This window comes from Arachis ipaensis, chromosome B08 (assembly GCF_000816755.2).
Source record: "Arachis ipaensis cultivar K30076 chromosome B08, Araip1.1, whole genome shotgun sequence".
In the NCBI taxonomy this organism is placed as follows: domain Eukaryota; kingdom Viridiplantae; phylum Streptophyta; class Magnoliopsida; order Fabales; family Fabaceae; genus Arachis; species Arachis ipaensis.
Genome location: NC_029792.2, coordinates 99,621,847 through 99,632,594, shown reverse-complemented (window position 1 = coordinate 99,632,594; position 10,748 = coordinate 99,621,847). Strand labels below are relative to the sequence as shown.

Genomic DNA, 10,748 nt, shown 5'->3' with positions numbered 1-10,748 from the left:
GAAACGTGCAATGCCACATCATTCTTCATCCCTAGCCACCAGAATATCATTTTCAGATCTTGATACATCTTAGTGCTTCCATGATGGATTAGAAACCCGCTCTTGTGAGCCTCCTTCAAGATATTCTGCCCTAAGTCTCCGCATTCGGCACAATGATTCGGCCCTTGAATCTCCATAATCCGTCCTTATCTTCTGACACTCTTCGCCGCTTTCCTTACTCAATTGCCAGCAATACTTTTTGTAATTCTTTATCATCTTGATGAGCCTTTAGGAGTTCAGCTTTAAAATTACTTGAAATTTGCAGCTGACTAAAACACAAAGTCCCGGACTTTTCTCTAATTCCAAATTTCAAACCTTCGAATTCTTGCAGTAACTCTTCCTCTCGCAGCATAATCCAAGCAGCACATAGAGACTTTTGACTTAAGGCATCCACCACAACATTCAGCTTTCCAGGATGGTAGTTGAACTCAAAGTATCTTTAAGAAGCTCCATCCACCTCCTTTGATGCATATTCAACTCTTTCTTCTCAAAGAGGTACTTCAAGCTCTTGTAGTCTGAAAAGACTTGAAACTTAACGCCATAGAGATAATGTCTCTAGATCTTCAGAGCAAACACAATGGCAGCAAGTTCTAAGTTGTGAGTTGGATAATTCGTTTCATGCGGCCTTAACTATTGTGAGGCGTATGCTACGACCTTCCGGTGCTACATCAGTACACACCCCAGACCCTTCAAGGATGCATCACAGTACACCTCGAACGATTCACTCAGCTCAGGGAACACCAACACAGGTGCAGTGGTCAACCTCTGCTTCAATGCTTGAAAACTCCCCTCACACTCTGGAGTCCAGACAAACGGCGCATCCTTCCTAGTCGGCTTGGTTAAAGGTAAGGCGAGTTGTGAAAACCCTTTAATGAACCTCTGATAATAACCCACCAAACCTAGAAAACTTCTAATCTTCGTCACAGAAGTTGGTCGCTCCCAATTCATCACTGCCTCAACTTTAGCAGGATCCACAGCTATTCCTTGCTTGCTTACCACGTGGCCAAGAAATTTTACCTCACTCTTCCAGAACTCGCATTTAGTTAACTTAGCGTACAGTTTTCTTTCCTTCAAGATTTGTAGCATAATCCACAAATGATCCTTATGCTCCTCTTCTGTCTTGGAGTAAATAAGAATGTCATTAATGAAGACGACAACAAACTTATCCAAGTACGGACGGAAAATTCTATTCATGTAGTCCATGAATATTGCCGGAGCGTTGGTTAACCCGAAGGACATTATTGTATACTCATAATGACCATAACGCGTCATGAAAGCAGTTTTCGGAATATCTTCATCTCTAACCCTTATCTGGTGGTACCTGGATCGTAAATTAATCTTAGAAAACACACCGGCTCCTTGTAACTGGTCCATTATATCATCAATCCTTGGTAACAGATACTTATTCTTCCTAGTAACCTTGTTCAGTTGCTGATAATTGACGCATAGGCGCATACTTCCGTCTTTCTTCTTTACCAGTAGCACTGACGCTCCCCACGGAGAAACACTCGGTCGAATAAAGTGTGTTCCCAATAAATCTTCCAGCTGAGCCTTAAGCTCGGCCATATCTAACGGTGACATCCTATAAGGAGCACTCGAGATCGGACCTGCTCCCGGCACTAACACAATTGCAAATTCAACCTCTCGATTAGGTGGAAATTCATCAATATCATCCAGAAACACCTCTAGAAACTCACACACAACTGAAATCTGCTCTAGGCTTTGATCATCACCCAAAACACCCACAGTTAATAATATAATTCCCTGACATTCAGTCCCAGAATAACTTACTATCATAGAGTTCAAATAATAGTGATTCACCACAACAGGCGCTTCTGACCCTTCCGGCATAAAGCATACTAACTTCTCAGAACAATCAAGCAAAACATGATTCTTGGACAACCAATCTAGTCCCAAGATGAGATCAAGACCAGTCATCGGCAGACAAGTCAGATCATGCATGAATTCACGTTGCTGTACTCGAAAGGGAACTTGTAGACATCCTAACCTAGTCACAATAGCTTCATGGGTAGCATTATGCACCTTTATATCATACCCTATGACCACTATTTTCAACCCTAGTTCATCATCCTTCTCAAATGCAATGAATAAATGTGTTGCCCGTGAATCAAGTAAGGCATCTAAAATTCTACCAGCTATTTCACAATTACCTCTGATCAAAGTCTCAGATCCCTTGGCACCCGCTGCAGAAGTAGTATACACTCTCCCTGGCTGCTGCACTCTAACAGTCTCATACTTCTTCTCTAAAAAATTCCCAGCCAGGTGCCCGGGCTGTCCACAAAAGTAGCATACCTCAAATCCTGATATGCACGGGACTCCAGGATGATACTTCCCGCACCTCTGACAACTCAAATCCTACTGTGGCTGTTTCCCAAATCTTCTACCCTGATTAAAATTGTGATTCGACCTCCTGAAGTTGCCTTGCCCCCGATTGCTTTGAGGAACAAAGCCTCCACGCTTGAAATTCCTGCCCCTCGGTGCAAAGTTCCTCCCTTAAGCCCTCTAAAATGGCATCCTCGTACTTCCCTTTTCCAAAGCCGCCTTTCTCACACAAATTCCTCGGCCACCCTGCTCTTGTTCACAAGTTCAGAGAACTCTCTGATCTCCATCGGTACAACGGAGCTCAGAACGTCGCTCCTAAGGCCTCCCTCGTATTTAATACACTTTCACTCAGTAAAATCCTCAGGAGTACCTTGACAGATTCGGGAGAACTGGTATAGCTCCTTAAACTTATTGGTATACTCAGTAACAGTCATCTGGCCTTGTTTCAACTGAAGCAATTTAAGTTCCTTGGCATTCTTGACTGAACTGGGAAAGTACTTCTTGTAGAACTTTGTTCGGAGGACCTCCCAAGGAATTACAGCACCATCTAGCTGCAGGATATGTCGTGTTTTCTGCCACCAATACTGAGCCTCACTTTGCTGCTGATAAGTTCCAAATTCAACCCACTGCTCCTCGGGAACCTACTCCTCGGGAACCTGCTGAGCTTGCAGGGCCCGCTCCATCACCTAAATCCAATTATCTGCCTCAGTGAGGTTTGAGGTTCTCCTGAAGGTCGGAGGGTGAACCTTTAGAAATGTGGCAAGTGTCATAGGGCCTTCATCGCCATTATTATTCCCGTGATTAGCATTGTTTATTTGATTACCTAGTGCCTCGGCTGTAGCCTGCATGGCCGCAACCATGTTTTCCAGGGCAGCCATAAAGTCTACAGGGTCATTCCTTGTCAATCCAGGATTAGCATTACCTATTCTACCTCTGCCTCGCCCGCGACTGCGTCCGCGAGTTGACATCTGGTTCCTATACAAACCAAACAAGTGATATCAAGTTGATCTGTCTCAATATCAGAAGTCTAGTGCTTCAAGTCCCAAATGCATGCTCATGAACGTTTATGCTATATATATCAGTTAGATATTCTAATAGCACATAGACACATACACAGAGAATGCACAGAAGCATAGTCAGTCCGTCCCTCAGGCTCTGTAGAAATGAACTGCTCTGATACCATAATGTAACACCCTACCACACAGAACTTTACGCTTAAGCTGTAAAACAGAGGTGGTGTGGTGTTACGACCCCTAAAATAAAATTAATAATAATAATAATAATAATAATAATAATAATAATAATCTAAAATAATAATAATAATAATAATAATAATAATAATAATAATAATAATAATAATGATAATGATGATGATGATGAAGATGATGATGATGATGATGATGATGATGATGATGATGATGATGATGGTGATGGTGATGATGATGATGATGATGATGATGATGATGATGATGAAAAGGAGATAGTATACTAAGAGCCTTGAAAAAATGGTAATACAAAATCGCAAAATAAAAAACGCAACGCTCAGAAATACGAATTACTTGTGTGAGGAGCAAACTAAAGTTCATTAACACATATATACAAAAGACAAGATTAGAGGGTCAAGAGTACAAAATAACAAGCTCATAACTCAGCCTGCGAATCCATGGCTGGCCGGAGAATATTTACATACATACATACATATCCCAAAATCCAAAATACATAGATAGAACCCTAGTTCTCCATAATCCTCTAGGAGGAGCAAAATAAACTAGTATATAAGAGGAGAATTTACATATACATATATCAAAAGATCAAAAGAAACCCCAAAATGAAACCACTTCACTGCAGAAGGTCCAGACGCCTATCGATGTGCCTCTCGACCTGCATCTGAAAAACAGCAACATAGTATGGGATGAGAAATGGAGGTTGTCCGCATGGTAAAGGTGCCATGCACATAAGATATAAGGTCCTGGAAATGCCAGAGGCAATCCTAGAATGCCGACACTCAGATTGTAAAGCTTAAAGTACTAAACAAAAACCATAAAAGGGTGGTCTTCTAGGGAGTTTTAAGCCTAGCTTAAACTTAATCTTCACACTAAGCCTTTCTACTTTTCCTCTGTTCCTCCATCTCCGGTGAGTTTACAAAGACAGACAACCAGACAAACGCAAGCATAGGTAGGAAAAATAGATAGTGCAAGTAACAAATACAATAGTTAACATAATATATTCAATTAGGCCTTCCCAAATAATGCACATCAAACAAAGCAAACAATATGCACATGATGCATGCCTGTCTTATAGTTGATGGGACTCATCCATCGGTTATCAAGCCAACCCGACAAGTCCGGATGCTAAACCATGGACTATCCCTCGACGCGCATCCCCAAGAGTCTATGCATATCTTTTTTCTCAAATATATAAAACTGCTCAATGAGGATCAACATCCCCGGGAATTTATAAGTGTCCAGTCACATTTACGTCGCATGGTCAACAGAGTATCGAGTCTCAACCTGGTACACGTGGTGGCAAGCCATGGTACTTTACCCAAGAAAACTCATATCTCAGATAATTGAGTGTATAAGCCAATAAACATTCATATTCATGGTACTCATTGCATTAACATATCATTTAAACCATTGTACCATATACACTCAAAGTTAACACATTTCCGTACATAATTTGTCACTTTTCCAACTTTACTTCACCCCCAAGTTACCTCCATTTCCTAGCTTCAACTCATCACTAGACTTATTACTATGATATAAGGTTAAAAGGATGAAAATAGAGGTTTAGATGTTGAAATTTGAGCTTTAAAATACAAAAACACATTTTTACTAAAACAGGGGTCACGAGTACGCGTGGGCCACGCGTAGGTGTGTGTACGCGTTTGGACCGAAACACATATGCATCCCTCATCTCGCGTACGCATGTGAACGAGGAAGAATTGTCTGGTCACGTACAAGGAGTTTCGTGTACTCAGACAACCCGGGTTATGGCCCACATTATGGCCCACCGAAGTTCGGCTAAAAATCAATTTTTACAAAAACCTTCCAACCTCTATTTCATTGATTCACCATTCAAATGTCAACCATTCCACACTTAAAATCAGTCCTAAAATATGCAATATCATAGCAACATAATTCTACACCCTTCTATCGTCCATTATACATCAACATTACCCAATTTCACACCTAAAATTCTTACTTTAGATAATAAGACTTTGAGCAATCCATCAATTATGAACAAACAACCTTACCAACAAACCAATCATTATTCAAACACCACTTTAGCATTCTAATTCCAGCATAACCATAATCACTAACACATACTCAATCCATGTCATCAACCATTATCACAAACACTAACATTCAATATGCTCAATTGTTCCAACCAATCCTATGGTCCTCTAGTCTAAGGTTTCACAGAACATTATATATTAAATACGAGAAACCTAAACCATACCTTGACCGATTTCTACATATTTACTCAAGGCAACTCATTTATGCACCAAATACCGCCCCAAAAGGTCCAAAATCTCCAAGGCAATGATTTCACAAACTCCACCAAGCTTCTAAGTCACTTATACACAATCCTAATACACATATATCATATATACATACTCAAAATTCATAATTTAGTATACTAAAACCAAGAATTGGTTAAGGTTAGTGATCCTTATCGTACCCACGGACCAAAGGAGCTGAGTCTAACAAGTCCCGCAAGCTAGATCGAACCTAGAGAACCAAAATCAAAAAATTCTCAACTTAGATTCTCTTAAATTTCGAAATTTAGGGGATAGAGAGGCTGGCGTGATAGAGTGAATTACCTACAAAATTGTTCCGATAGATTCGTAGAGCTCGACACGGTGGTCGCGTGGCCTCGGAGTGAGGAGATATGGTGGTTTGAAGTGGAGGTTAGGGTTGGAATCCTTTCTTCTCTCCCCTTGGCTGTTTCAGCATTGTGCTGAATGGGGAAGAAGAATAGGTGTGGTTGAATTATCTTTGGGTGATGGGTTGGGCCGTGGGCCCAGTTTGGCCCGGTTCAACCGGTTCGTTCCGTTCGACCCAATCTTGGGCCAAATTCTTTGAAATTAGTGTCAAAATTCTTGTTTTAATAAGCTCTACCCTATTTTAATATCCAATTCACATTTCTAATTTATTTTATTAAATTTTAATTTATTGGTTAATTATTTGCTAATTTAACGGGCTTTACATAATGACTTTGATTGGATTGTCTTGGTTCTACTTATGTTGGAATCAGTTGGCCTTATGAGATATACTTGTTAATTAAAAAGATATCCATGGTGAATACTATTAGAATAATGTAAAGCATAATAAAACAAACATTCTAGTAAAAAGCAAATCATATATGGACATATAAGGTATCATAATATATCACATGAGTTTAGCCATTAAATAAGCAATTATGTGCATTTTGTTTCAATAAAAGTGGACAACATATAGCCCTTTTCTAACAAAAAAAGACAATAGTAGACAACTACAAATACCTAGCAAGCATACTATCATAATGTGGCTGATTAAAGATAAGTTTTTCAAAAAAGTCACTCTATAATTTAAAAAAGACAACCTACAATAGTTGTAAATAGAACTATGATGGAGCTTCTAAATCTTTTTTGGAGGCCTAAAGCCTGGAGTGAGAATGAACTTGAAAAACCTTGCTACAGTTCCAAAACTTGTTGCTGTCATTGCCTCATGTGTAACTCTAGTTTCTCCACTGGGTTTAGGCACTGTAGATGTAGTAAAAGCATTAAAAGTTTAGTTGGTGGGAACTTGATGCAACACAACAGCTGGAACAAATGTGGGTTGAGTTATAGGCCTAATAATAGGGTGCTTCATCCTTTGTGCTATAGCTGTGGCCTATGGGAGTGGGTGGTTTAGGTTGATGGTCTCTGTTATAAGATGTCTTGAGCCTATGGTTCTCATTGTTAATATACAACACATCATTTCCATCATACACAAAGTAATCCTTGAGAGCCTTCTTGAATAACTCCATAATAGGGAACATCTGACCAACCTTAAACTCCACCTCACCATAGTTAGAGTCTTCATTAAAGGAGTCATGAGTTGTCCTTCCTTCATTTCTAAATGACAATGGGCTATTAAACATCTCACCCTAATATTCATATGACTTCCCAAAGTCACTATTCAATTCTGCTGTAGTTAGGTCAGGTGTGAACTCTTTGGTAGTATCTCCCACATTAGCATCTTCTCTGCCATTTGTTCCCTCGTCAGGCCCACTTCTCTTACCCATTCTTACGCCACCCAAATCTGGTCTAGGCCCACTATTCTCACCTTACATTCCCTGTTTATCATTCCTATCCCTTAGACTATGTTTCCTCTTAGTACTAGAATATTTCCTACATGGCTTCTTCTTAGCAGTTCTAGGTGAAAATTTTAGACCACTAATAAATGCATCAGTCACTTTCTTCTTAGTAGCATCCACCATATTTTTTCCTTTAGGTGAAACAAATTTCTTCAAAGGACTCTTCCTCTTTGTTTTCTTCCTCAGGTTCTCATCACTACTACTATCATCAGTCTCATACTAAGAAGGAGGAGGCTTATAAGCCTCATCCTCTGCACTTTCATAACCATCATTAGAGGATGTTGATGAATGATAAACCACTATTTCATGGTTTATCTTGTGCTCAATTGAGTGGATTTTATCAACTCTTTACCCACTTATTCATAATATTTGCATGGTTTTATATTTCCTTCCTAATTATGTGCTTTGATGGAAAACATGCTTCTCTGATCTTATATTTGCTAATATTAAATCCTCTCTTATTACCATTAGATGTCTTGATATGTGTGTTAAGTGATTTCAGAGATTACAGGGCAGGAATGGCTCAGAGGATGAAAAGGAAGCATGCAAAAGTGGAAGGAATACAAGAAGTTAGAGAAATTGCTAAGCTGTCCAGCCTGACCTCTTCGCACTCAAATGGCTATAACTTTAGCTACAGAGGTCCAAACGATGCGGTTCTAGTTGCGTTGGAAAGCTAACATCCGGGGCTTCAATTTGATATATAATATGCTATAGTTCTCATGACGCTAGGTGACACGACCGCGTGATCCATGCGGCCGCGTCGCAGTGACGGAAATCCAGCGTGGCAAAATTCGAAACCAGCGAATTCTGGACTGTTTTTGACCTAGTTTGCGGCCCAGAAAACACAGATTAGAGGCTATAAAGTGGGGGAATACATCCATTCATAAAAAAGCTTTCATATTCACAATTTTAGGATTTAGATGTAGTTTTTAGAGAGAGAGGTTCTCTCCTCTCTCTTAGGATTAGGATTTAGGATTTCTCTTAGTTTTAGAGTGACTCTCAAATCCCAGGTTCAATGTTCTTTAATTTATATTCTCTTCTACTTTTATTCATTCTGTTACTTCAGCTGATTATTAGATGTTGCCAATTTGATTTATGGATTCCTATGTTTAATTTGATTCAATACAATTCGAAGTATTTCAGTTTAGGATTGTTTTATTCTATTTAAGATTGCTTTTAAATTAATTTAGATATTTTTCCTTTTGGTCTTGGTTAAGAAATCAGTAACTCAGGAGTTATCAAACTCAAACATGATTGATAATTGTTATCTTTGTTAATTAATTTGAACTTCAATAATCCCAATCTTTTCTTAGGAAATAAATAGGATTCGAAGATCAAATCAATTAATCCCTTGACCTTCCTTTATCTTAGTAAAGGTTAACAAAATGGAATTAAGATTCAATTCTCATCATCATTGATAAGGATAGCTATGATAGGACCTCTAATTTTTAATACCTTGTCAAGAGTTTATTTTATTATTACTATTTTATTTTATTCTTTTTGTTCAACATACTGCTCCCTTACTTTCAAAACCCCCAATTTACAAACTCATAACCAATAATAAGAACATACCTCCCTGTAATTCCTTGAGAAGATGACCCGAGGTTTAAATAATCGGTTATCAATTTTAAAAGGGGTTTGTTACTTGTGACAACCAAAACGTTTGTACGAAGGGATTTCTGTCGGTTTAGAGACTATATCTACAACGCGACTGTTTTTATGAAATTCTTTACTGGCAAAAATTTTAATGTCAATGAATCATATGTTGATGACTCACTCAAAATCATAGTCTCCACCCTTACTCTATCACCAACTACCTCTGGCAAATCAACTAGATGATAAAAATAAATATAAAAATCATTAACCTCCCTTGTTTTCTTCAGAAGAGCTTCCTTTATTGCATTAATCTCTCCATCGCCCTTAATGACATGAAGCCCAGACTCCAAATCAGAGGCATTCATATCACACCAGTACATCTCCTTAAATTTCAAGATCCCTAACTCTTTAAATAATGCCACCAAATCAAAGTAATTAATGTAATCCGCATCTATTAGTGAAAACCTCTTCACTTTACCGTGTAAATACTGAAAAGCACCCTCACTATCTTTCTTAAAATCACCCCATGTTGAAACACAGGAACAACTAGATATTCACCCATCTAAAAAAGTAACAATATTTTAGTTGAACATAATTAACAAGTCTTTTCATGTTAGGTAATTAAATAATTTTATAACCAAAGTTTTTTCATGTTGAGTTTATTTTAAACCCACACCTAATCCTTTGACTATGATCCTACTTAGTTTAATTTAATCTAATAATACCCAAATTAAAACAAACATCTATACTTTCATACTATTTAATTAAAAAACTTTTCTAAAAGACAAAAATGCAACATTATTTTATTATTTATTCTCCCTGGACTACTGCTAGATTGTAGACACTAATGGTTACATGTCAAACTCAGGCCCACACACTGAACAAAACATAAGGAGACAACAAGACAACAAGACAACAATGCTTACCTTAAGAGTCTGTGCTATCAACAGCACCATCCAAACTTCGTCAGTAGTGCCATCCAAGCTCCGTCAATGACACAACGTTCGGCTTCGTCAGCAACACTGTCAGCACCTCCCTCAAATTTTGCATGATTGCAACTGCCTTGATAGAGAAGATGCTTCCTCTTCTAGGGTTTTCTGGTAATTGTGATAGAGGGAGGGTGAATGGCACTTTTTGGAAACCACAATTGGGTGCGAAATGAAACGTCTTCTAGGGAGCAAAACGACAATATTTTTGCTGAAGTAATTTAGGACAAATAGGCCCTTGTCCTTTTGAACGCACCATGTTAAGCTTCCAACTCATCATCTTAATGTGCCACCTCACCAAGTTCCGTTAGTTTCTCATGGTGAAAGTGACAAAAGTACTGCGTTGGAAGACAAAGTTCATGGACAAGGGCCGAAGTGGAGTATTTTTTTCGTGAGGAGTCACGTTGTCTTTCATAAAATTGGACAGAAGTGGGTTGGTAG

At 38.7% G+C, this 10,748-nt stretch overlaps 1 protein-coding gene across 1 annotated transcript; it reads right to left on the bottom strand.

Annotated features, from left to right (window-relative positions):
- Positions 703–1,278, bottom strand: LOC107611269 (uncharacterized mitochondrial protein AtMg00860-like). Its single transcript, XM_016313218.1, has one exon. It carries the CDS (start codon positions 1,276–1,278, stop codon positions 703–705), a length of 576 nt encoding a protein of 191 aa, XP_016168704.1.